Source organism: Carcharhinus amblyrhynchos, chromosome 19, assembly GCF_965287045.1.
Source record: "Carcharhinus amblyrhynchos chromosome 19, sCarAmb.v2.hapA, whole genome shotgun sequence".
Lineage (NCBI taxonomy): Eukaryota > Metazoa > Chordata > Chondrichthyes > Carcharhiniformes > Carcharhinidae > Carcharhinus > Carcharhinus amblyrhynchos.
Genome location: NC_137342.1, coordinates 49,334,707 through 49,362,693, shown reverse-complemented (window position 1 = coordinate 49,362,693; position 27,987 = coordinate 49,334,707). Strand labels below are relative to the sequence as shown.

General features: G+C 44.1%; 1 protein-coding gene across 1 annotated transcript; it reads left to right on the top strand.

The window, feature by feature from the left end:
• Positions 1-27,770, top strand: ucmaa (upper zone of growth plate and cartilage matrix associated a). Its single transcript, XM_080207750.1, has 6 exons — positions 1-43; positions 7,611-7,863; positions 8,490-8,555; positions 8,638-8,733; positions 17,183-17,281; positions 26,863-27,770. The coding sequence occupies exons 1-6, from the start codon at positions 35-37 to the stop codon at positions 26,958-26,960; spliced, it is 621 nt and encodes a 206-aa protein (XP_080063876.1). The 5' UTR covers positions 1-34; the 3' UTR covers positions 26,961-27,770.
• The last annotated feature ends 217 nt before the right edge of the window (positions 27,771-27,987 follow it).

Sequence of the window (27,987 nt, the reverse complement as noted above, 5' to 3'; positions counted from 1 at the left end):
CAACTGTGGCCTGTTTAAGTGGGAGCGAGATGGAATGTTGAAGGTGGGTTCATCTAAGGTTTTGTGTTCTGAATAGCTTGCTGCTGGGGATTGAGTTATATATGTTACAGCTACTGTATCAACTGAAATGTTACTAGTATAACAATAGGGTTCATCCTTTGCAGATCAAATTAAAGCAAATTTTGAGCAATTATTTTCAAAGTAAACTTCTTATTTGTGATTAGATTTGAATAAAGGCAGTGACTATTTTTCTGTCAGGAATTAAATGGAGCTAAACATTTAAAAGAAAGGATTAAAATTTGATTTTGCATGTAATTTTAGGTAAGTTTATTTATTTGTTGCAGAACTGGAGGGAGCAGGTGGGAGGGTGAAGTCTAGCTTTGGCCACTGACAAGTGATGGATGGAACAAGGCCACAGGGAATGGTGCTGGGCCCACGGTAGCACCAGGGACCTGGGTTTGATTCCCGGCTTGGGTCACTGTCTGTGCGGAATCTGTACTTTCTCCCCTTGTCTGCATGGGTTTCCTCCAGATGTTCTGGTCTTCTCCCACACTCTGAAAGACATGCTGTTAGGTGTATTGGCCATACTAAACTCCCTCAGTGTACTGACAGATGCTGGAGCGTGGTGACTAGGGGATTTTCCCAATCTACTTGTGACACTAATAAATAAATTTTAAAACTGTTGTTTGTCAGTTATATAAATGATTTGGATGAGGAAATAGGAGGCATGGTTAGTAAATTTGCAGATGACACCAACATTGGTGGTGTAGCGGACAGTGAAGAAGGTTATCTAAGAATACAACAAAATCTTGATCAACTGGGCCAAGGAATGGCAGAAGGAGTTTAATTTAGATAAATGCGAGGTGTTGCATTTTGGTAAGACAAACCAAGGCAGGACTTACACAGTTAATGGTAGGGTGTTGTCAAACTGAGTGACCTAGGGATGCAGATATATAGTTTCTTGAAAGCAGCATCACAAGTAGACAGGGTGGCCTTCATCGGTCAGGGCATTGAGTACAGGAGTTGGGAAGTTATGTTATGACTGTACAAGACATTAGTACAGCCGCATTTGAAGGACTGCATATAAGTTTGGTCGCCCTGCTATAGGAAGGATGTTATTAAACTGGAAAGGACGCAAAAAAGATTTACAAGGATGTTACTGGAACTGGAAGGATTGAATTATAAGGAGAGGCTGGATAGGCTGGGACTTCTTTCCCTGAGGTGTAGAAGGATAAGGGGAGACATTATAGAGTTTTATAAAGTTACAAGGGGCATAGATAAGGTGACCAGTCAAGGTCTTTTCCCCAGGGGAGGGGAGTCCAAAATGAGAGGGCAAAGGTTAAAGGTGAGAGGGGAAAGATTTAAAAGGAACCTGAGGGGCAACTTTTTCACCCTGTGCTGCATATCTCTATGGCTCGATCTGACCTCAGCACACAAATTACACACCTATAGAAGCAAGTAATCAAGAGTTGGAAAGTAGTTGCTGATGTTTCAATTTAGGTAAAGAATTCAATGATATAAAGAAAGGAATTATTACAAAACTGATTTCAAACCAAATCTATGGTGGGTAAGTTGTTGGAAGGTATTTTGAGAGGCAGGAGCTACAGACATTTAGAGACACAAGTACTGATTAGTCAGTTGACAGTCAGTGTGGCTTTGTGAGTAGAAGATCATGCCTCATAAATTTGATTGAGTTTTTTGAAGGGGTAACCAAGAAGGTAGATGAGGGCAGTGCAGTTGATGTTGTCTACATGGACTTTAGCAAGGCCTTTGACAGGGTACTGCTTTGCATAAGGTTAAATCTCACAGGATCCAGGGTGAGGTGTCTAAATGGATACAAAATTGGCTTCTTCACAGAAGCCAGAGGGTGGTTGTAGAGAGTTGTTTTTCAAACTGGTGGCCTGTGACCAGCAGTGTGCCCCAGGGATCAGTGCTGGGTCCACTGATATTTGTTATTTATGTTAATGATTTGGCTGAGAATTTGGGGGGAAGGTTAATAAGTTTAGCAGATGATGCTAAGATTGATGGCATAGTGGACAATGGAGAACATTATCTCCAACTGCAATGGGATCTTGATCAATTGGGCCAGTGGGCTGACGAATGGCAGGTGGAATTTAGTTTAGACAAATGTGAGGTGATGCATTTTGGTAGATTGAACCAGGGCAGAACTTACTTAGTTAATGATAGGGCGTTGGGGAGAGTTACAGACCAAAGAGATCTAGGAGTACATGTTCATAGCTCCTTGAAAGTGGAGTCACAGGTGGACAGAGTGGTGAAGAAGGCAATCGGCATGCTTGGTTTCACCGATGAGAACATTGAATACAGGAGGCGAAATGTCTTGTTGACATTGGTAAGGCCACACGTGGAATACTGTGTGCAATTCTGGTCACCCTATTATAGAAAGAATATTATTAAACTAGAAAGAGTGCAGAAAAGATTTACTAGGATGCTACTGGGACTTGATGATTAAAGTTATAAGGACAGGCTGGATAGACTGGGACTTTTTTCTTTGGAGCGTAGGAGGCTGAGGGATGATCTTATAGAGATTTATAAAATAATGAGGTGCACAGGTCAGCTAGATAGTCAATATCTTTTCCCAAAAGGGGAGCCTAAAACTAGAGGGTAAAGGTTTAAGGTAAGAGGGGAGAGATACAAAAATGTCCAGAGGGGCAATTTTTTCACACAGTGTGTGTCTGGAACAAGCTGCCAGAGGTAGGAGTAGAGGCAGGTACAATTTTGTCTTTTAAAGAGCATTTAGATGGTTACAGGGGTAAGATGGGTATAGAGGGATATGGGCCAAATGTGGGCAATTGGGATTAGCTTAGGGGTTTTAAAAAAAAAGGGCAGCGTGGACAAGTTGGACCAAAGGCTGTAAACCTCTATTACTCTACGATGAGAAGTTTTACAAATGATTTTTACAAATTTCCAAACAATAAACAAAGGCATAATGATCACTTTAACTTTTCCTTGGTTTTAAGTGCTGGTGGGAGAAATTTCTCCCCTGTTATTTGTGTGGGTAAAAATTAGGATTTTAAGTTTATTTATTAGTGTCACAAGTAGGCTTACATTAACACCGCAATGAAGCTACTGCGAAAATCCCCGAGTTGCTGCATTCCAGCACCTGTACACTGAGGGAGAATTTAGCATGGCCAATGCACCTAACCAGCATGTCTTTCAGACTTGTAGGAGGAAACCGGAGCACCCGGAGGAAACCCACGCAGACACAGAATGTGCAAACTCCGCATAGACGGCGACCCAAGCCGGGAAGTGAACCCAGTTCCCTGGCGCTGTGAGGCTGCAGTGCCAGCTGCTGTGCCACTGTGCCACCCAGAATTCCCTAAGTTTGTGCTGTTACTCCAGTTGTGTATCATTGCCATTGGCTGCTGAGAGGGTGGGCGTGAGATCAGATTGAACTTTATCTGTAGGTAGATTTGCAATTAATTCATTCAGTGTTCCCCTGTAGTTTGACTTGATTCACAGGATTGGTGAGCAGAATTCCAGGCTGACATTTCAGTGATGTATTTTTGGTGTCTTTCAGGTGGGGTATTAAAACTGAGGCTCATTTGTCTTTGGACTTTAACCTGGTGTTGTAAGACTTCTTACTGTGCTCATTTGTCTGCCCAGGTGAATGTTAGAGACCCAGGGTGTTTTGCCAATATTTATACCTCAGCCACCACAAAAACAAACAGGTTATTGGAATGCTTGGAAAGCAAATACATTTTTCCCACATATTTTGGTTTCCTTAAAATAATGCAGCAAATTTACCACTGCCAGTTTTGCTTCCACGGCTAAACTATTCTCGTGTCTGCGGAGCAGGAAGTGGACGCTATACAAATTCAATATGTGTGTTTAGTGAGGCCAGAATTCAGCTGCTCAAATCACTCTACAATTCCTTCACTAACTTTCACCGTACTCTCCATCCGCTCCAACTTTCCTCCATTGGCTGTATCCCAATTCATAAATTTCCTTCAGTAACTCTATTCCCTCGTTCCAGTTCTCCTTCCCTCTCTCCATCCGAATCTTAACGCACTTCACCTTATCCAGCAGCCATGCTTTACCCTTCCTTTTTTATTCCTGGATAGTCCTCATGGCGTATAAAATGCACATTTGTGCAACAAACGATCCATTGGATGATCAGTTGGTACACAGAGGGTCAGCCAGTACACAGATGGTCAGTCAGTACACAAATGGTGGGTACACAGACAGTCAGTCGGTACACAGATGGTTGGTACACAGATGTTCACTCAGTACACAGGGCCCTGACAGTGTCACTGACAAGCCAGTAACTAGAAGACTATGATGGTAATGGACCAGGTAAGGACAGCAGATTTCCTTCCCTAAAGAACATTAGTGAATTAGATGGGTTTTTACAACAATCAATGGTCACCATTACTGACTCTAGCTTTCAATCAGATTTATTAATTCAGTTTAAATCCCATCAGCTGCTGTGGTTGGGATTAGAATCCGTGTCCCTGCAGCATTAATCTGGGCCTCTGGATTACCAATTTGACATTGTATTTACATAGCACCCTAACCTACTAAAATAATCATTAGTTTTGTGTTGCTCACTTTTCTTTTTGAGTCTTTCTACATCTTGTAAACACAATGACAGACAGGCATCTTGTCCCAGGAACTTGTAACATTGTTCTAGGATATGGAGCTGACTGACTCACCCTTTCATCTCCAAGATGTCCTGGTGGGAAACAAGAGTTGGATTGTGTTTAACAACTGGGAGGGTAACAGAGGTGATCAAAATGAAAGCTACAGTTCAACACGCTCAGATTACAAGACCTGGCCACTGGACAAGGCTACAAAAGTCTTACAAATCTGCCAATGTCAGGATTGTGAAATAAAACCAGAAAATGCTGGAAAAACTTAGCAGGTCTGGCATCTGTGGAGAGAGAGGAACAGAGTTAACAGGCTGAGGTAAGATAACAGCCAGATCATTCCTGTGTTCCCACAGAGCTCACTTCGCCAGCAAAGTTTACAGGAGGTGGTCAGTTTGGAGGGTGAGTGGGAGCTACAGACAGGAAGGCTCTCCACCCCTCACTGTGAGACCAGAGGAAGCTGTGGGACTCTGGAGGCCCCATCAGTATCCAAATGAAATGAAAGTCATCAAAGTCCCAGTGACCACAAGCTGCTTTCCCCTTTTAGGGGGAGAGCTGACTGGTGATGATTTAACCTGATGATCACCACACTTCGGGCAAGGGGCAAGGTTGAGAAGGCAGGACCCACAGCCAGTACAGGAATAGAACCCATGCTGTTGGCATCACTCTGCATCGCAACCCAGCCATCCAGCCAACTGAGCTAATGGAGACCTTGTGCCCCAACGTGTGTGGGATCCTGAAGGTGCAATTCATCTAGTGCCTCTCGCCGCCTTCCCCTTGCCCGCCCCAACTCTGCACATTCTTCCTTCAGAGATAATAATCCAGGGGAGAAATGATAATGGATAACAAAGTTATTTTGTAAAATAGATGCTAATTGACTCTCCAGATGCATTCATTGAATACCTCCTGCTTCCTGGTGGAATAGCCATCATCTCCCCACACTCCAGAATGACACTTTCTCTTTCATACACAGACAAGCAAGAAAACTGCACAAACCCATTGCCCTTCTGAAGATCAAACAGAGGCTGGATTTGAAATAAGTTTCTGAAGGTAAAAGTTCCATTCCCCCAATCTCACTTCTCTTTGTCCACGAAGAGTTCAGTTTGAGTGCGAGACTTTGATCGAAGTTTGTTTTGCTTCTGCAATTAAAAAAAGTTTAAAAAAAGTAATTGAAATGCTCAGGACCTCTGTGCATCCAGATCACGTTTGGATGGATTCAGAGTGAGAGAATATTTTTAAAAATCTGCTTTCCAGAAGATGAAAGCCTGTAGGTGTTTGAGAAGGATCCATTTAAGAAAACACTTTGTATTCTCAGTTTGGTTTAGAGGGAAAGAAAATGGAATTGGTATTAATCACCTTGAGGCTACTTGAACCGAGAGCTGCAATAACCACTCTCTTGAGCTGGGGAAAATTAACTGGAGGCATTATTGTGAAATGAATTTATCCACCATCAAATTCTCACCAACTCACTGTGCATATTATAGATGTGAATATTGATAGCCATATCTATCAATGTGAAGGGGAATACTTGAAAGACAAACACAGTCTATTTGGCATAATACGATAAATGCAAAATACTGCAGGTGCTGGAATCAGAAAGAAAAACAGAAAATGCTGGAAAATCTCAGCAGGTCTGACAGTTCTGATGGAAGGTCATCTAGTCTAGACTAAACATTGGTTCTACTCCCTCTCCACAGATGCAGTCAGACCAACTGAGACTTTACAGCACTTTTGTTTGGTATAATATTTGTTTTGGGGCATTTGAGTCTTTATCAGATTAAAGAGAGAAGCAGCAGCCTAGTGGTATTATCACTGGTCTATTAATCTTGAGACTCAGGATATAAGAACATAAAAATAGGAGTAGGAGTAGGCCATCTAGCCCCTCGAGCCTGCCCCACCATTCAATAAGATCATGGCTGATCTGAAGTGGATCAGTTCCACTTTCCCGCTTTCTCCCCATAACCCTTAATTCCCTTGTCTATGAGAAATCTATCTACCCGTGACTTAAATATATTCAACGAGGTAGCCTCCACCGCTTCAATGGGCAGAGAATTCCAGAGATTCACCACTCTTTGAGTGAAGAAGTTCCTCCTCAACTCTGTTCTAATAGGATATTGCTCTGGGAATCTGAGTTCGAATCCCACCATGGCTAGTGATGGAATTTGAATTCAATTAAATATATCTGGAATCAAGAATCTACTGATGACCATGAAACCATTGCCAAATGTTGGAAAGACCCATCTGCCTCACTAATGTTCTTTAGGGAAGGAAATCTGCTGTCCTTACCCAGTCTGGCCAACATGTGATTCCAGAGCCAATGTGATTGATTCTCAACTGCCTTTGGGCAACTAGGGATGGGCAATAAATACTGGCCAGCCAGTGATGCCCATGTTCCATGAATAAAGAAGTAATTTATGATGTTGCTATTTTGCAATAATATTAAACTGTCCAGGAAGTCACTGAATCAAAGATTAAAGTTTATTATTGGTGTCAATCTGGCTTACATTAACACTGCAATGAAGTTACTGTGAAAATCCTCTCGCTGCCACATTCCGGCACCTGTTTGGGTACACTGAGGGAGATTTTAGTATGACCAATGCATGTCTTTTGGACTGTAGGAGGAAACCCAGGCAGACACGGGGAGAACGTGCAGACTCCACATACAGTGACCCAAGCTGGGAATTGAACCCAGGTCCCTGGTGCTGTGAGGCAGCAGTGCTAACCACTGTGCTGCCCATTACTCAAACCTGGTGTTGTGCTGCTGATTTAGTGAAGAATTGTCAATTCCCTCTTTCTGGGGATTTTTTGATACGGTTTGGTATTTGCCCTTTTAACAAACTCACAGCTCAGTATTCTCTCTCTCTCTGTGTCGGGACAGGGTGAACTGGGCATGGATCCAGTTTGCTGTGTTTCTGGATCACATCTGAAATATATATTTGACACTGGCCATTTATTCTCAATATTCTATGAAATGTACTTGTGGTTTTTGATGTCTTCCCTCAGAGCCAAACCCCTTCCTCCCCTGACTCTGGAGATAAAGGTGCTCAGAAGCCAGGATCCCGCCCCCTCCCTAACCCCCTGTTGGGATTGAAATGCCAGAAGCCTGTCCCTCCCTCTAACACATGTGGAATTTCAGCATTGCAACTCAGAAACTTTGCCCAACTCACCATTCTGAGCAGCAGCAGCACCTCTGCAGAAATGAAATGGAAACAGGTCTTGTTCCTTTCCAGCCTCGCTGCTGCCTTCATCCTGGCCAGTAAGTAATAGATCTTTTCATCTGCCCTCCTGCTTGGAGAATAAGTCGAGCATCCTGCGATTCGGTGATTTTTAACCGTGGCTGGGTCCCTTCGCTATCGGATGGGGGAAAAATGTGGATCACTGCAGATACATTTCCCCAAGAAGGGGGGGAAATGATTCCTCCTCTGGGGGGGTGGGTGTCTGAAATATCCACTAGATTCCGAACAGCTAACCCTTTTTACTTAATGGGATTTTGCATCAACGCATTACTAAAAGGAAACTTTTTTTAAAAAACGAAAAGGAAATTGATCTAAATTCTGCAAACAATGGGAGTTCCTCGCTAACAATCATTTACCTTCCCTGGTTGTTAATTCCAGGGGAATTAATTGGATTATTTCTATTTAATGGGTTCATTTTTAAAAAAAAATCTGACAATCTGTGATGGGATTGTTTCAGATTCCAGCATATTTTGCAGTTAATCTGTTCTGGAAAATCACTCCCAGCTCCTCAGTGAGTTATTCTCAATCTCGACTGAGAATCCTTTCAGCCCCCACTGTGTTAAACAAGTGAGACAGCTCTATAATGTGCCTGTCATTAACAGGATAATGACCTTTTCTGTGTTCCCCACCCCTCTCTAACCTGTAGCTCTGAAGGAGTGTGAAGGCGCTGCCGTCCCTGTGGACACAGATAAGAAAGCAGAGGAACAGGAACGTAAGGAGCATTTCTTATACTGAGTGAAAGTACAAAGCCACCTTTATATTCAGCAATGAAAGTGTCTTTATTGATTCTGCAGGGATGAAGAAGCAGGTTTTCGTGTCTGAAGCAGACGCCTCCAATTTCTTCAAGCGGCGGACCAGACGCTCTCCCAAATCCAGGGCTGAAATAATGGGTGAGTGTCCACACAGCTCAGAGAGAGGGGAGGGAGCCCCGGGAGAGGTGCTGAGTAACCTCACCCCCTTTAAACTCATCAATCACCCACTCGTTGGAAACAGAGCCAGAAATGAGTGGCCTCTCTATGTGTTTATTCTCTGCCTCTCCACTTTCTGGGAGGGTTTTTGGAAACTTAGAAATAAAGGCTGGTGATAAAGCAGATCCTCGAATATTCTAAGTAGGCGAATATTTTCAGAGTGGGAGTTTGATGTTTCTCTTGGCGCCGGGGTTGTAAATTCTGAACAAGTTGGTGTTTAATGATTCACCTTTTGTGGTAAAACTGTAGACCAGACTGCTTCTATTTTCAAATCCAGATAAGAAAATTAAAACCTGCGTCACGTACATGAATATCTGCCGAATGTGCATCATGACCTGGGCTATTAGAAATTGTTTCTTCCTGAGTGTAGGAGTGAGAGTTTCAGTGGGGCTGTTCTGGGAGGTACAGGACATGCTGGTGACATGTTCATCCCTTAGGGTCTGTTCCAGACATTGACATCCAAGAACTTCCATCAGTAGCCCCTGTTTAAAGGGCTTGACAAGTCAAGACTACCCCAAAGATCCCCTGGAGCTCAATCCCTTCATGTTAAACCTTTAACCGCCCCCCCCCATTCCCCTCACCCCCTCTGTCTGCTCATTCCCTGCTACACCCGGTGCACAGAGCAGGTTCTGTGAAACGTCTTGCTGCTGTTATATAAAAATACCATTGTCCATTGGTCTCTGGTCCTGTCAGTCAGCAGCACTGGCTGTGAAAGTCCACCTGGGGGCTGGGCAAGTGGAACTGTATCTGAATAAATGATTGCAGTTTGCGTTACTGTTGGAAACTTTCCTTTTGGTTATGTCATGCATAAAACGTCCAAATATTTTGAAAATAAAGCAAAAAAAGCTCTTTACATTAAATGGGTTGAAGTAGGATGCAAAAGGTTTAGCTGCATTAATATAGTTACTGGCCTGGGCAGTATCCTGAGTAAAACCTGTACACACTTTTACCATTGTAAAATCTTAATCATTTCCAAGACAACGATGTTATGAAATTGAGGTGTCCAAAACCTTTATTTTAAAATAGGTTTCCCCCATGTGGGGCCAAGTGCTGGCAGGTAGGATTAGGTGGGAGTACAGGTGTTTCTGTGTTTCAGTACAGACTGGATGGGCTGAAGGGTCTCTCCTGTGCTATATGATTCTATGATTCAGGATAGTCTGAGGAATTTTTGAATTGATTTGATTTATTATTGTCACATGTATTGGGATACAGTGGAAAGTATTGCTACTTGCGCGCTATCCGGACAAAGCATACTGTTCATAAGCGAGAAGGAAAAGAGATGCAGAATATAGTGTTGCAGTGACAGATGGGGGTGAAGACAAAGATCAGCTTAATGTATGATCGGACCATTTAAACGCCTGATCTTTTGTAGACAAAGAATTACTTTGAAAACGCAATGTCAACCATCCTTCTGCAACCAGGGCCCCACCAAATAGAAGAGAAGGAATGAGCAGATCGTTTCCATTGGGTAACTTTGGTTGAGTCAGGAATTCCGGCCACCACACCAACAGAATTCCCTATTCTTCAACTGTAGGGATCACTTTACACCAGTGAGCAGGCAGACCAGGCCAGGATTTAATATTGCATCCAGAAAAAAGACACTGCCAAACATAGCCCGTGTGCTGCCAAACCTGGACTATTTGCTTTACTTCACCGTGAAATCTGAACCTGTATCTTCTGACTCAGAGGTCAATCCAGTACCAACTGAATGAAATAGGAGGAAAGAAATACTGGGAGAGGAATTCCAAATGTTGCGCAGTAAAGGATGTTGGGAGTCAGTAAGCTAGAGATCAATCGAACAATGACTTATTGATTCAGAGAATCTCTACAGTGCAGAAGGAGGCCATTCAGCCCATCAAGTCTGCACCGACTCTCCAAAAGAGCATCTTACCCTGGCACAACACTCATCCTATCCCTGTAACCCCATACATTCACCATGACCTGTCCACCCTAACCTGCACATCTTTGGACTATGGAAGGAAACCAGAGCTTTTGGGCTTATAGTGCTTGACAGTAAACTAAGTAACCAAACTGATTGGAATTGAGGCAACTACTTTTGGTTTAGTTGAAGTTTTACAATCTAATTGAAATGTCAGTGCGCAGTCTTTACACACCAGTGTATGGGTGAATGCTGATGTTATTACTGGGTTAGTAATCTACACATTAAGGCTTTGGAGAAATGAGTTCGAAGGGCAGATGGAAAATTTGAGTATTAATAAATATCTCATTAATAATCATCATGAAACTATTGAATTGTCACACAAACCCGTCTGGTTCATTAATACCCTTTAGGGAAGGAAATCTGCCATCCTTACCTGGTCTGGCCTACATGTGACTCCAGAGCCACAGCAATGTGGTTAATTCATAACCACTCTGAAGTTGAAAATCCAATCATTCGGTTTAAGGGTGATTAGGGATCAGTAACATTCCCTGCCCTCTGAAATAGCCGAGTAAGATACTCAGTTGTATCAAGTCACTAACAAACTCCCTCCATTATAGCACTGTAACTTCATCTAAACCACCTGGACTGCAGTATTTCAAAAAGGTGACTCACCACCTTCTCCAGAACAATTAGAGCTGGGTATCAAATACTGACTCACGGTGATCAGATCGATACTGAAAAAATTAATTTCTCTTCGATATTAGCAGCAGATAGTAGTAAACTGGCTGCCTGTTATACACCTGTCACCCACCGCCTGTTATACACCGCTGCCTGTTACACACCTGTCACCCGCTGCCTGTTATACACCTGTCACCCGCTGCCTGTTATACACCTGTCACCCGCTGCCTGTTATACACCTGTCACCCGCTGCCTGTTATACACCTGTCACCCGCTGCCTGTCATACACCGCTGCCTGTTACATATCTGTCATCCGCTGTCTGTTATACACCTGTCACCCACCACCTGTTATACACCTGTCACCCACCGCCTGTTATACACCTGTCACCCACCGCCTGTTATACACCTGTCACCCACCGCCTGTTATACACCTGTCACCCACTGCCTGTCATACACCGCTGCCTGTTACATATCTGTCATCCGCTGTCTGTTATACACCTGTCACCCACCGCCTGTTATACACCTGTCACCCGCCACCTGTTGCACGCCCGCCGCCTGTTGCACGCCGCCCGTCGTACGCCCGCCGCCCGTCGTACGCCCGCCACCCGCCGCCCGTCGTACACCCGCCGCCCGTCACCCTGCCGCCTGTTATACAACGCTGCCTGTTACACACCTGTCACTCGCCGCCTGTTACACACCTGTCACTCGCCGCCTGTTACACACCTGTCACTCGCCGCCTGTTACACACCTGTCACTCGCCGCCTGTTACACACCTGTCACTCGCCGCCTGTTACACACCTGTCACTCGCCGCCTGTTACACACCTGTCACTCGCCGCCTGTTACACACCTGTCACTCGCCGCCTGTTACACACCTGTCACTCGCCGCCTGTTACACACCTGTCACTCGCCGCCTGTTACACACCTGTCACTCGCCGCCTGTTACACACCTGTCACTCGCCGCCTGTTACACACCTGTCACTCGCCGCCTGTTACACACCTGTCACTCGCCGCCTGTTACACACCTGTCACTCGCCGCCTGTTACACACCTGTCACTCGCCGCCTGTTACACACCTGTCACTCGCCGCCTGTTACACACCTGTCACTCGCCGCCTGTTACACACCTGTCACTCGCCGCCTGTTACACACCTGTCACTCGCCGCCTGTTACACACCTGTCACTCGCCGCCTGTTACACACCTGTCACTCGCCGCCTGTTACACACCTGTCACTCGCCGCCTGTTACACACCTGTCACTCGCCGCCTGTTACACACCTGTCACTCGCCGCCTGTTACACACCTGTCACTCGCCGCCTGTTACACACCTGTCACTCGCCGCCTGTTACACACCTGTCACTCGCCGCCTGTTACACACCTGTCACTCGCCGCCTGTTACACACCTGTCACTCGCCGCCTGTTACACACCTGTCACTCGCCGCCTGTTACACACCTGTCACTCGCCGCCTGTTACACACCTGTCACTCGCCGCCTGTTACACACCTGTCACTCGCCGCCTGTTACACACCTGTCACTCGCCGCCTGTTACACACCTGTCACTCGCCGCCTGTTACACACCTGTCACTCGCCGCCTGTTACACACCTGTCACTCGCCGCCTGTTACACACCTGTCACTCGCCGCCTGTTACACACCTGTCACTCGCCGCCTGTTACACACCTGTCACTCGCCGCCTGTTACACACCTGTCACTCGCCGCCTGTTACACACCTGTCACTCGCCGCCTGTTACACACCTGTCACTCGCCGCCTGTTACACACCTGTCACTCGCCGCCTGTTACACACCTGTCACTCGCCGCCTGTTACACACCTGTCACTCGCCGCCTGTTACACACCTGTCACTCGCCGCCTGTTACACACCTGTCACTCGCCGCCTGTTACACACCTGTCACTCGCCGCCTGTTACACACCTGTCACTCGCCGCCTGTTACACACCTGTCACTCGCCGCCTGTTACACACCTGTCACTCGCCGCCTGTTACACACCTGTCACTCGCCGCCTGTTACACACCTGTCACTCGCCGCCTGTTACACACCTGTCACTCGCCGCCTGTTACACACCTGTCACTCGCCGCCTGTTACACACCTGTCACTCGCCGCCTGTTACACACCTGTCACTCGCCGCCTGTTACACACCTGTCACTCGCCGCCTGTTACACACCTGTCACTCGCCGCCTGTTACACACCTGTCACTCGCCGCCTGTTACACACCTGTCACTCGCCGCCTGTTACACACCTGTCACTCGCCGCCTGTTACACACCTGTCACTCGCCGCCTGTTACACACCTGTCACTCGCCGCCTGTTACACACCTGTCACTCGCCGCCTGTTACACACCTGTCACTCGCCGCCTGTTGTACCCCTGCCACCTGTGATGATACTGCTCATTTGGTGTAACTGACAAAAAACAATTTCACTCCCTCCGTATATTTTAATAATGAAAGTGGCTGTAAATAGAAAGAATCCAGCCTGCTCTTTGTGCCATTTTCCAGTAGAAAGCCCATCCGTTACAATTTAATGACATTTGATTCACTGCTGAACAAATGCACATTCCCAGGAGAAAGTACACTCCTGGAAATTAAAATGATTAGGATCCTGACTATTTTGGCCTCTGGATTAATCTAATTCCTAATAATTGACTCTTTGTGTATGATCAGAAATATTGGTTTAATCTCTTTTTGGAAAGTCTCGCTCGGTAGATGTAACCTGAAAGTGTCTTTGGATACATCAGAAAACTTTAGGTTTTAATAAATGTTGTGAGACTGTTAATGTTGATTATGTTTCTTTAACTTTTAAGTATTTTGTTAACCGTAATGTGCCATAATGTGGAGTGCCGTAAACGTAGACAAGGGTCATGGGCGGAAGAGGGGACTCACAGTGTTAAAATGGCAGCGCGGGCTCATTGGGCCGAAGGGCCTGTTTCCCGTGCTGTGTTGTTCTTTGTTATAATCTGGAATGATTTAGACAAAAGGGAATTTTGATTACTTATAGTCAAATGGCACTTTATTTTGAGACTTTGTTTTGTGAGTGGATGAATAAGAAACATGCTGGAGTTGATTTGAAGCTGCCTAATTCGGTAAACGTGTCAACAGACGGAGACCACGGAGACCGTTGGAAACTTCCATCGAGCTCCCGCCAGCGCGCGAATCTCTGCATCCAGCTCAACCCCACGCTGCACTTCCAATCTTTATTTCAGCTGCGCTGCTGCTATTGGCCAGGGGCCATTCCTGCCACTGTCTGAAAGGGCAACATTGGTTTCCAATCTCGGGAAAGTGGGCACGATTATCAGATCCATTACCCACACACAGAAGGGTGCCCCTAACCATGTCCTGAATGCTGCCAAGATACACAAAGATTCTGGCAATCGTTTGTGACCTACAGCCAACATTAACAAGCAGGCTGGAGCTTTCTTGCAGACAGGTTGTGGAGATGCCGGTGTCAGCCTGAGGTGGGCACAGTAAGAAGTCTCACAACACCAGGTTAAAGTCCAACAGGTTTTTTTTTGGTAACACGAGCTTTCAGAGCACTGCTCCTTCATCAGGTAAGTGAACAATGAAGGAGCAACACTCTGAAAACTCGTGATACCAAATAAACCTGTTGGGCTTTAACCTGGTGCTGTGAGACATCTTAGAATCCCTACAGTGCAGGAGGTCATTCAGCCCATTGAGTCTGCATTGGCCACACTCCCACCCAGCCCCTATCCCTGTATCCCCACATATTTACTCTGCTAGTCCCCCTGACACTAAACGGCAATTTACCATGGCCAATCAACCTGACCCACGCATCTTTGGACTGTGGGAGGAAACTGGAGCTCCTGGAGAAAACCCAAGCAGACATGGGGAGAATGTGCAAACTCCACACAGACAGTGACCCAGGATGGGAATTGAACCCAAGTCCCTGGCGCTGTGAGGCAGCAGTGCTAACCACTGTGGCACCATGCCACTGTTAAAAGTTTTCAGTAAAATTTATTTAAAGCACCACAATATTTTGCAAACTCAGTTTTGGGGTAAACTGCAGGAGGTTTGAGGAGCTTCCTATTATTTTAACCTATTCAGCATTTCTACTGAATTTTCTAACTTTTCTTTGCCCATTCTGCTCATCCTCTACTGAGCGCAGGGGGTCTGAGATGCTGTTCAAGTCAACGCTATGAATCAGTTAGGTCGCTCAGCTGGATGGCTTGTTAGTGATGCAGAACAACGCCAATGGGCACAGGTTCAACTCCCGTACCAGCTGAGGTTATTCATGAAGGCTGCACCTTCTTAACCTTGCCCCTTTCCTGAGGTGTGGCGACCCTCAGGTTAAATTGCCACCAGTCAGCTCTCCCCCTCAAAGTGGACAGCAGCCTATGGTCATTCAGGATTATGGTGACTATGAGCTGTTGTTGGTTATAAAGGAAAGTGCCCACTGTCAGTCAACCAATAAGCTATTTGTCACATCAAATCTGCCGTTACAATCCACAATACCGGTGATTTGAGGTGTGCCTTAGATGTACAGAAAGGTGCTAGTAATTTAGCTACAATTGGATGCTGCTATTGTTGAGAGCCATTTTAATAATACCACCCTCATTGGCTGTTTTCCTTCTGAAATATGTTTTTCCTTCAGTTTTATTGCAATCCTTAGGTTGAAAGTTTTAAGTTTATTTATTAGTGTCACAAGAGAGCTGACATCAACACTGCAATGAAGTTACTGTGAAAATCCCCTAGTCGCCACACTCTGGCACCTGTTCGGGTACACTAAGGGAGCACGGCCAATGCACCCTAACCAGTCCTTTGGGACTATGTTTAGACACTTGGGTGGATTGTTCGGGGAACCTGCTTTCAGGTTCTGCCAGTGTAACCTGAACTGAATGACGGCTGACAGCAGTGGAATGGGATAACCTATCCCTTCCGATGGGAAAGTTCCTGGTTCTTTACGAGTCAGACTGAATTGTATACAAATACACATTTTAACAGCCCATGGGTACAACACCCGGTGTCCCCTGTGGTTTACCTCGAAACTGAGTTTGCAAATTATTTGCGGTGCTTTAAATAAATTTTACCGAAAACCTTTAACGTTATGCTGTGGGGGGAGCGATCAGATTTATTTTCACTCCTTGTCTTGTTTGTTTAAAATGTGTAAATTGGAAGTATGTTTCCAAGCAACAGTAACTATTTAAGCAGATGTAAAATTACCAGCCGCAGAATTTCCAGCGTCTGACCTGCTGTGGTAGCCTCGGTATTTATATGGCTTGTTCAGTTCAGTTTCTGGTCAACGGTAACTCCCAAGACAGTCACATTGCTGGGAGCCTGGGGTCACGTGTAGATGTCTGAGTTCCTTCTCTGTAGAACATTATTGAACGTGATTGTATTTTTGTAAAAACCCAGTAGTTTTATGATCAGAAACTATTCACTACTGAGGCTAGCTTTTTATTTCATTCCAGATATATTAATTAAATTTCTACTAGTTGGCTTAGTCGATACCTCTGGATCACTAGTCCAGTAACATCACCGCCCACTACCCACGTCTGCATGTTTTGTACTTTTTCATAACCTGCTATATTTTATAATCACTTTGTAATAAATTTTGCCTGAGAAATTTTGCATCAGAAAGTTAAAAGTTCACCAGCTCAATTAAAGATATATAGGCCAGATTTAAGTTAATTTTAGCATTGATTAACTATCTGAATTGGCTGCAGCAAAATCATCTCATACTGGGCTTTGATTAAAAAGTTAGATAATCGCTGCAATCAATTACATTTGAAATATGTGCAGTGGCAAAGACATGAACCTCAAAACATGTTGAAAACCTATCTGTCTTGCAGCTGAGAACAGACAAAGGCTTGCGGCTGACGAACGAAGGAAGGAATACCACGAGGAGCAGCTGAATGAATGGGAGAATTTTGTTGAAGAGGAACAGGACGGTAAGGACTCAGAGAAACTCTGGATGATAAGTAAAATCGGAGCAAATGTGAAATGAAGATGAGGTGGAGGTGCCGGTGTTGGACTGGGGTGCGCACAGTAAGAAGTCTCACAATACTGGGTTAAAGTCCAACAGGTTTATTTGGAATCGCGAACTTTCGGAGCACCCACATCAGGTGAGTGAATAATCTCACCTGACAGAACAGCAGCGCTCCCAAAGCTCGTGATTCCAAATAACCTGTTGGGCTTTAACCCGGTCTTTTGAGACCTTCTAAAATATTTGTACAGTTAATTAAAAAATACAAAATTCTTACCATTGCTAATTTTCCTTTAAACCTCTCTATGTTACAATGATTTCCAGCTCAGAATTTCCACTGTGGCCACTGTGTAACTAATTGCCATAAAGTGCTTGACCTTGGTTTGCATTGAACTTCTGTTTGATTTTCTTTTCTTAACTGCATGGAAGGATCTCACTTCTGCTCACAGCCCCCGCCATGCCCCACCTTTTAAATGTCATCGCCAATTTACCGTGAGATCATGTTTTACTCTCCACAGTTGTTTGTGCAGCAACTTTTTGTGCAACTGTGCTATTCTGCTCAAAGTAACCACTGAATTAGCAAGGTCTTTGAACATAGTGGTCGAATTTACAGTCAACTGCAGAAAAATTGTGTGTTTGAAATTGGTTCCATTTGTGTGATTTTCCACACAGTTAATATAGGGATGATAGAGTGGCACAGTGGTTAGCATTGCTGCCTCGCAGAGCCAGGGACCGAGGTTCAGTTCTACCACAGGTGGCTGTCTCTGTGGAGTTTGCACGTTCTCCCTGTGTCTGCGTGAGTTTCCTCCGGGTGCTCCGGTTTTCTCCCACAGTCCAATGATGTAAGGGTTAGGTTGATTGGCCATGATAAATCGACCCTCGAGTCAGGGGGATTAGCAGGGTAAATACGTGGGGTTACGGGATGGGATTGTGGTTGGTGCAGATCCGATGGGCCAAAAGGCCTCCTTCTGCAACCGTTGAGAGTGGTTTACAGATTCCAGAGGATGAACAGATGGTACAGAGCTTGCTGATCTGAGGAGCGTGTGATAGCAGCGTTCTGTTCTGTAGCTGAAGTGTTCCAATCTTCCTCCTAAAGAAGGTGACTGCTGATGGGCACTGCCTCAGCACTTACTAATGTACCCTCTTTCCAGGGGCTGGAATGTCAATCATCTCTCCAAACCTTTCTGAGAACTGGATATACGAAAGTTACTCAAACTGTCAGGGTGGTTAAACTGCACCCACCCTGTCCCTCCCAGGGCTATTTGACACCCTGCCTGAGGTCAGCTTTATAGGTTACATCGTGTTGAGAGTCATATCTTGGCCCTTTCTATTAATCTCTATGGTGACACAGTGGTTAACACTGCTGCTTCAGAGCGCCAGGTACCCAGGTTCGATTCCCAGCTTGGGTCACTGTCTGTGTGGAGTTCGCACATTCTCCCCGTGTCTATGTGGGTTTCCTCCGGGTGCTCCAGTTTCCTCCCATATCCTGAAAGACTTGCTGCTTAGGTTCATTGACCTGAACAGGCGCCAGACGGTGGTGACTAGGGGAATTTCACAGTAACTTCATTGCAGTGTTAATGTAAGCCTTACTTGTGACACTAATAAATAAACTTTACTTTAAAGGGGCGCACATGATGTTATCCTACCAGCTTAGGAGTTTCAACTGAAGTAGGACTGTTTACAAGTCAAAGTGTTTAGAAATCCTCTTGTCAGACAATCAATGCTATTTAGCAAATCCAACATTACACAGAGAAGATCTATTTATTCAAGGCCCCAGTTTCTTGCAGCAGATAACATTTTTCTATCCTTGTTCTGAATATATGGGGTGCAGAAATTGGTTTAAGTTGGCTTGATGGAGTGAAGCAGGTACAAAGAATTGAAGCTCCGTACTGGAGCTTGAGACCCTGCTGATGTATCATCATGTGTCTGATCTAGATTAAACTAGCCTGGGCATCCCCAGGCTGTCTAAATATATATAGAAAAATAAATAAAGTAGAACTTCAGTCAACAATATTTTAAAATAAATCTCACATGTGAACTTGCATCTGTACAATGCTTTTAATGTAGTAAAATGTCCCAGGATGAAAATCTTGCCGGTTCACATTCACAAAATATCAGGGCAGTTTGACCAAAAAATTGATTTGAAAAGCATCTTGAAGGAGAGAAAGATGGAGTGGCAGAGTGGGGGTGGGATGGAGGGTTTTTGTGAGCGGAAATTTGGAAGGTTGAAGAGGAAGGACAAGGCAATAGTACAAGTAGTGAAAATCACTGGAAGGCACAGAACAATCAAACCAGGAAACAATCAAACCAAGAAATGAAAAAATGGTAAAAAGACAGAATTAAAAGCTCTTTATCTGAATGTTCACTGCATTCATGACAAGATGAATAAATTAAATAGATTTGTATGATATGATAGCCATTACAGAGAAGTAGTTACAAGTTTGGGACCTGAATATTCAAGGGTATCTGACATTTTCTAAAGACTGAAAGAGGAGGGGATAGAGTAGCTCCTTTAATAAAGGATGCAATTATGAACCCTGTAGTGAGAAATGATCTTGGTTCAGAAAATCAAGATGTAGAATCAGTTTAGGTGGAGATTTAAAAAAAAAAGCACAGGAAGGAAAACACTGGTGACAGCATGGTGGCAGAATGGTTAACACTGCTGCCTCTCAGTGCCAGGGACCAAGGCTCGATTCCTGGCTTGGGTCACTGTCTGTGCGGGGCCTACACATTCTCCCCGTGTCTGTGTGGGTTTCCCCTGGATGCTCCAGTTTCCTCCCACAGTACGAAAGATGTGCTGGTTAGATGGATTGGTCATGCTAAATTCTCCCTCAGTGTACTCAAACAGGTGCCGGAGTGTGACAACTAGGGGATTTTCACAATAACTTCATGGCAGTGTTAATGTAAGCCAACTTGTGACACTAATAAATAAACTTTAAACTTACAAACTTCGTAATAGTAGTTACACAGTAGGACAGGGTATATATCAGGAAATAATGTCGATTTATAAGAAAGATACAGCAATAATTGCACACAATTTGAATCTTCATTTGGATTTGAAAAATTAAATTGGCAAAGATAACCTGGAGGATGAGTTCGTAGAGAGTATTTGGGAACAATATTTCTGGAATCAAGCAGAAAGCAAGTCATGTTAGACCTGATAATGAGTAATCATAGAACCTTACAGTGCAGAAAGAGGTCTTTCAAGTCTGCACCGAACACAATCGCACCCAGGCCCTACCCCATTATCCCTACATGTTATACCCACTAATCCCTCTAACCTACGCATCCCTGGACACTAAGGGGCAATTTCTTAGCATGGCCAATCAGCTTAACCCGCACATCTTTGGACTGTGGGAGGAAACCCACGCAGACATGAGGAGAATGTGCAAACTCCACACAGACAGTGCCCTGAGCCAGGAATTGGAGCCAGGACTCTGAAGCTGTGTAGCAGCAGTGCTAACCACTGTGCTACCGTGCCACCCCTTAATGAGTTTGGATTAATTAGTGATCTCATAGGAAGGGATCCTCCAGACAACAGTGATCATAACATGAGATAGTTTCATGGTCAGTTTGATGGTAGAAAACGTAGGCCTACAATTAGTGTCTTGAACTCAAATAAAGGCAACTGCAAGGGTGTGAACATGGAGTTGGCTAAAGTGGACTGGGAAAATAGGTTAAAAGGTAAGATGGTAGAGAAGCAGTGGCAGTTATTTAGGGAGCTCTTTCATAACCACATTGAGGAAGAAAGACTCTACAAGAAGGATGCACCATCTGTGACTAACTAAGAAAGTTCAAGATGGTATCAAATTTAAAGAAAATGTATACAGTGATGCTAAAGAACAAAGAACAATACAGTACAGGAATGGGTCCTTCAGCCCACCAAATCTGTGCTGACGCTGATGCCTCTCTAAGCTAATATTTCTTTGCCTCTATGTGGTTCATATCCCTCTGTTCCCTGCCTATTCATGTATCCATCCCAATGCCTCTTGAATGTTACTCTGGAATCTGCTACCACCACATTCTCCAGCAGCACATTCCAGGCATTCACCACACTTTGTGTGGAAAAACCTGCCCCTGAAATCTCTTTTAAACATTCCCCTTCTCACTTTCAACCCCGAGTGATTGATCCTTCAATCCTGGGAAAAAGACTGACTATCCACTCTATCCAAGCCTGTCATAATCTTGTAAACCTCTATCAAGTACCCCCTCATCCAAGGTCTTTCAACCTTTCTTCATAATCTACATCCATCATCCTCTGTAATGCAACATCCTGGTAAATCTCTTTTGTATCTTTCCAATGTATCAAAATCCTTCTGGCAGTGTGACAACCAGAATTATACACAATATTCCAAATGTAGCCTAACCAAAGTCTTATACAGCTGCGACATGATTTTCCAATTCCTATACTCAATGCCCCGACCAATGGAGGCCAGTATGCCATACGACTTCTTGACCACCTGAGATGCCACCTTTAGGGATCTGTGGATTTGCACGCCTGGATCCCTCTGTATGCTAATATTTCCAAGGACTCTACCATTTACTGTATACTTTCCTTCTGCAACAGACTTTCCAAATCACATCACCTCACATTTGTCTGGGTTAAATTCCATTTGCCATCTTCCAGCTCAGGTCTCCAGCAATTGATATCCTGCTGTATCCTCTGACAATCCTCCTATCTGCTACTCCCCCAATTTTTGTATCAACTGTATCAAATGTACCATGTACTTTTTCCTCCAAGTCATTTATTCATTTATATATATTACAAACAAAAGAGGCCCCAGCACTGATCCTTGTGGAACATAAGAACATAAGAAATAGGAGCAGGAGTAGGCCATCTAGCCCCTCGAGCCTGCCCCACCATTCAATAAGATCATGGCTGATCTGTCTTGGCTCAGTTCCACATTCCCGCCCTCTCCCCACAACCCTTAATCCCCTCGCCTATCAAAAACCTATCAACCCATGTTTTAAAAATATTTAGCGAGGCAGCCTCCACCACTTCAATGGGCAGAGAATTCCAGAGATTCACCACCCTTTGAGTGAAGAAGTTCCTCCTCAACTCTGTTCTAAACTGCCCCCCCTTTATCTTGAGGCTGTGCCCCCTAGTCCTACTGTCCTTTCTGAGCGGGAAGAGCCTCTCCACCTCTATCCTATCCATCCCATTCATCATCTTATACGTCTCAATGAGATCTCCCCTCATTCTTCTAAATTCTAACGAGTACAAGCCTAGTTTATTCAGCCTCTCCTCATAGGTCAACCCCCTCAACTCCAGAATCAGCCTAGTGAACCTCCTCTGCACTCCCTCCAAGGCCAAAATATCCTTGCGTAAGTGCGGCGACCAAAACTGCACACAGTATTCCAGCTGTGGCCTCACCAATGCCCTATACAGCTGCAGCAAGACCTCCCTACTTTTATATTCAATCCCCCTCGCTATGAAGGCCAGCATCCCATTCGCCTTCCTGACCACCTGCTGCACCTGCAGGCTGGGTTTTTGCGACTCATGCACAAGGATCCCGAGGTCCCTCTGCACCGTCGCATGCTGCAGTTTTTCGCCACGTAAGTAATAGTCCTTCCTACCATTATTCCTATCAAAGTGGACAACCTCACATTTGCCAACATTAAATTCCATTTGCCAGTTCCTGGCCCATTCGCCCAGCCTATCTAGATCCTTCTGCAGACTCTCCACACCCTCCGCACAATTTGCCGTTCCACCAATTTTGGTGTCATCAGCAAATTTCGACACCCTACACTCGGTTCCCTCCTCCAGATCATCTATATAAATGGTAAATAGCTGAGGCCCCAGCACCGACCCCTGGGGCACTCCACTAGTCACCAACCGCCAATCCGAATAGCACCCATTGACCCCCACTCTCTGCCTCCTATTTGACAGCCAATCCTCTATCCACGCTAACACCCTACCCCCAACTCCATGCCCCCTGACCTTCTGTAATAACCTCTTGTGAGGCACCTTGTCAAACGCCTTCTGAAAATCAAGGAAGACCACATCCACCGGCTCTCCTCTATCCACTGCCCTAGACACATCCTCATAGAACTCCAATAAATTCGTCAGACACGACTTCCCTTTAACGAAACTGTGCTGCGTCTGCTCTACCAAACAATTCTCCTCAAGATGCCTCGCTATTTTCTCCTTGACCACGGATTCTAACATTTTACCTACAACAGACGTTAAACTAACCGGCCTATAATTCCCCGCCTTTTGCCTGCCACCCTTCTTAAACAAGTGGAACACCACTTGTCACAGACCTCCAGTTAGAAAAGTTCCCTTCCACTGCTACTTTCTATGCCCAAACCAGTTTTGTATCCATCTTACCAGCTCACTTTGGGTCTCATATGATTTCATCTTCTGTATCAGCCTGCCATGAGGAATCTTATCAAAGGCTTTATTAACCTCCATTTAAAATTAGTAATAACACAGAAGATTGGGAAATCTTTAGAACCCAACGAAGGATGATGAAACAAAAATAGAAGGCAGAAATAGATAGGAAGAAAACTGGTACTAAACATAAAAAACAGACAGTAAAAACTTTTACAAGTATATTAACAATAGGCAGATGGAATATCATGTGGGAAAATGTGAAATTATTTACTTTGGCAGGGAGAATAGCAAAGCAGAATTAAATGGAGAGACTGCAGCATGCTACAGTAGAGAGGGATCTGGGTGCCTTCATTTGATTTTTGATTTGATTTATTATTGTCACATGTATTAGTATATAATGAAAAGTATTGTTTCTTGCACACTATGTAGACAGAGCATACCGTTCATAAAGAAGGAAACGAGAGAGTGCAGAATGTAATGTTACAGTCACAGCTAGGGTGTAGTAGAGAAAGATCAAATTAATGCAAGTGCATTCAAAAGTCTGACAGCGGCAGGAAAGAAGCTGTTCTTGAGTTGCTTGGTATGTGACCTCAGACTTTTGTATCTTAAAAGATTAGCACACAGGTACCGCAAAGGTGTTGGCTTTTATTGCAGGGGGAATGGAGGAAAAAAGTAAGGAAGCTCTGCTACAACTGCACAGGGTTTTGGTGAGACCATAAGTTTAAGTTTTAAAGTTTATTTATTAGTATCTCAAGTAGGCTTATATTAACACCGCAATGAAGTTACTGTGAAAATCCACACTCTGACGCCTGTTCGGGTAACACTGGGTAACATTCGGCCAATTCTAACCAGCACGTCTTTCGAACTGTGGGAGGAAACCAGAGCACCTGAAGGAAACCCACACAGATACAGGGAGGACATGCAGATTCCACAGAGACAGTGACCCAAGTCAGGAATTGAACCTGGCACTATGAGGCAACAGTGCTAACCACTGTGCCACTGGAGTACCATGTACATAGTCACATCAGAAGCAGCTCAGAGAAGGTTCACTAAGTTGATTCCTGTGATGAAAGGATTGTTCTGAAGGAGAGGTTAAGCAGGTTGGGTTTATGCACACTGGAGTTGAGAAGAATCAGGTGTGTGCCAGAATTCTACCGCCCCATCCGGCATTGAATCGGAGCGGGCAAGGAGTGAACAACAAAAATGTCCATTTACCTCGGGCTCTCGCTCGAGCGAGGCTGTAAAATCCCGCCCAATATCTTACTGAGATATACACAATTCCAAGGGGCTTGTCAGGATAGATTCTGGGAGTGTTTCGACTCATGGGAGATTCTACAACTAGGGGGACACAGTTTAAAAATAAAGCGTCTCCCATTTAGTACGGAAATGTGGAGAAATGTCTTCTCACAGGGTTGTGTTTAGAATTCTCTTCCTGGTGAGCAGTGGAGACTGGGTCATTGAATATATTTAAGTTGAGTTAGACAGATTTCTAATCAACAAGGGAATCAAGGGTGGCAGGCAGAGAAGTGGATCTAAGGTTACAATCAGACTAGCCATGATTTTATTGAATGGCAAAACAGGCTAGAGGGGCCAGATGGCCTACTCCTGCTCCTATTTCTTATGAAGTTTAGGGATAGAAGGCTTAAGGCTGAGATAATCAAAAGTACAGTTATCAATGGTGGAATGATGAAGGTCAAGGATGTGCAAGAGACTAGAATTATAGATTCTGGAGGATTGTGTGGTTGAAGGAAATTACAGCAGAAGGGAAGGGGGAAGCCTTGAAGGGATTGGAAAACTAGGAGGATTTAAAAATCGTGGTGGTGTTGGACAGTGGCCGAACAGAACTTGGATTACAGTACAGCTCCCAGACTTTTGGATGAGCTGTGAAGTTTATGGAGGGTGGAGTAGTTTAGTCTGGAACTAACAAAACCACAGTTGAGGGGTACTAGCCAAAGATAAGCTGAGATGATGTGGGGACGTACAATACTAAAGAACCAAACAGCGCAGGAAACAGGCCCTTCGGCCTTCCAAGCCTTCACCACTCACTGGTCCAACTAGACCATTCTTCTGTATCCCTCCATTCCCAGTCTGCTCATAAAGGTGGACATTGGTGGTCTTGGAGGATGCTAGATTGGAGGCGCAGCTCAGGAATCCCAATGACATGAGGTTCAGTTATACGAAATAAGATTTTCAGAGCAGGTAAGATCTACAGCTATCAATGCTGACAAGTGAATTTAACCAGTTTGTCAGGAACGTGCTTATTCTCAAAGCACCAAATCTTCACTGAAATCTAATCTTAAAAACAATCTAAATAAGTATTATTTAAGGGTTTATGGTGAATTTATGGTTTTAATAGTGAAGGGGTTCCCATTGTGAAGGCAAGTGTATAATAGTCATTCAGACTATGAAGTGGATTCATACATACTGTTACTTTGTGCAATATTTACCATCCATCTTACTCTCCAGTTCCATGTCTGGGATTTTTGAAGTGCTACTTTAAACAGCACTTTGCTTCAAATGGTTATTGAAAACAGATGGCACATATTATGGCTGTCCATTGTAAAAAAAAATATTCAACTCAGACTCTGGTACAAATTACTTCTACATTGGAATGGTATGCTGTGGTGTTTGATTTATATGTTCACAAGTATTGCCAATGTACACTACATGAGGAGATGTGACTGTAGATGTTGGAAGAAGTTAAGCTATTTCACTGGTAGCCATTCAACAATATACATTGATTAAGTTCAACAAATTTACCAGATAAACACTTTGTGCTGCTGGTAGAAGTAGCACAGTGGTCAGCACTGCTGCCTCACAGCGCCAGGGACCAAGGTTCGATTTCCAGCTTGGGTCACTGCCTGTGTGGAGTCTGCACAGTCTCCCTGTCTGTGTGAATTTCTTCTGGTGCTCCGGTTTCTTCCTACAGGCCAAAAGACGTTGGTGCTTAAGTGCGTTGGCCATGCTAAATTCTCCCTCAGTGTACCCAAATAGGTACTGGAGTGTGGTGACTGGAGGATTTTCACAGTAACTTCATCGCAGTGTTAATGTAAATCTTACTTGTGACTAATCAATAAACTTTGACTTGCAAAAAACAAAGAATTATTGTATGTGGGGAAATAAATCTGGAACACTGCGATGGTAAATAATTGTTTTTAGTTGGCTAATGAGCAATTTCAATCTAATCCCTTTGTTCTTCTATTCCATAGAGCAATATGAAAGGACTCGTGAAAAGGTTGAGTCATGGCGTCAATGGCACTATGATGGTCTCTACCCCCCATACCAATACAACCGCTTCATTTACTAAAATATATCAGAGGGACACAGTGTGTTTAGTCAGATTTGAAATTGCATATTATGATATAAAGCAACATCATGTCCAGATTGGGTACATCCAACAGATTTGGGGTTCCACCATATCATTAAAATTCTCTTCAAAGTGGCAATATAAGCATGAAGAACCAAACTATGTTTTTGATTTATTGTGTACAGCTTTTGTAGGGCATAGCTTTGATAAATACAGTATAGCTTTCTATTTTTAAACAATTCAAAAGTTACAAGAATTTTCATTTAAAAGAAAATTTTGAACATGTTGTGGAGAGAAATGATAAAGTTGCATGTGGCAGTCTCCCATAAAAACTAGATACATACAGAATACCAGACTGTTAATAAACAGCCAAAGCTTCAGGCTATTCAAATCTTTTCCCCTAGGTTAGGGTAGTTTTAAGCTAAGATTTCCTGCATTGAAAGGCAACTTTTCTCAACAACAACTTATATTTATAAAGCATCTTTTAGTGACAGGACATCTCAAGGCACTTCATGGGAGCACTATACATGCCAAATTAGACACTGAGCCACCTATAATGATTTTAGGGTAAACTTTATCGATGAAATAGATTTTAAGAATCCTTTTAAAGAACTAGAGAGGAAGGTAGGTTTAGGGAGGGAAACCCAGAGCTTTGGGCCCAGGCAGCTGAAGGTACGGCCCCCTTCTCCTCAAATATTTATGCCGTGTGGTTTCCTTTTCACTATATAACTTTTAACTGTTTACTTAAGCTGTATGCCAACTGCATGTAGAATATAAAAACTCAACAGAATAAATATTTTTAACCCCAAATGACTGAGTTTGTTGAATGTTTGGCAGTGAATTATTAACCCATTGGGGTGTCAGGTTCTGTGATTGGTGACAGAAGTTGATACTGTTGAGGGCTTTTCTGCCGTGTTTCTCAAAATGCAATGATGAGTAAAGCAATAAAGTTGACGAGTCTGTCTTATAATCCAAAAAATTCAGATATTGTAATCATTTTACAACCCCAATAAATTCTAATGTTACC

Coding starts and splice junctions, on each gene's coding strand:
- ucmaa (XM_080207750.1), top strand. Junction 7,864..8,489: donor TGCTGCCTTCATCCTGGCCA/GTAAGTAATAGA, acceptor TCTAACCTGTAG/CTCTGAAGGAGTGTGAAGGC. Junction 8,556..8,637: donor GAAAGCAGAGGAACAGGAAC/GTAAGGAGCATT, acceptor TTGATTCTGCAG/GGATGAAGAAGCAGGTTTTC.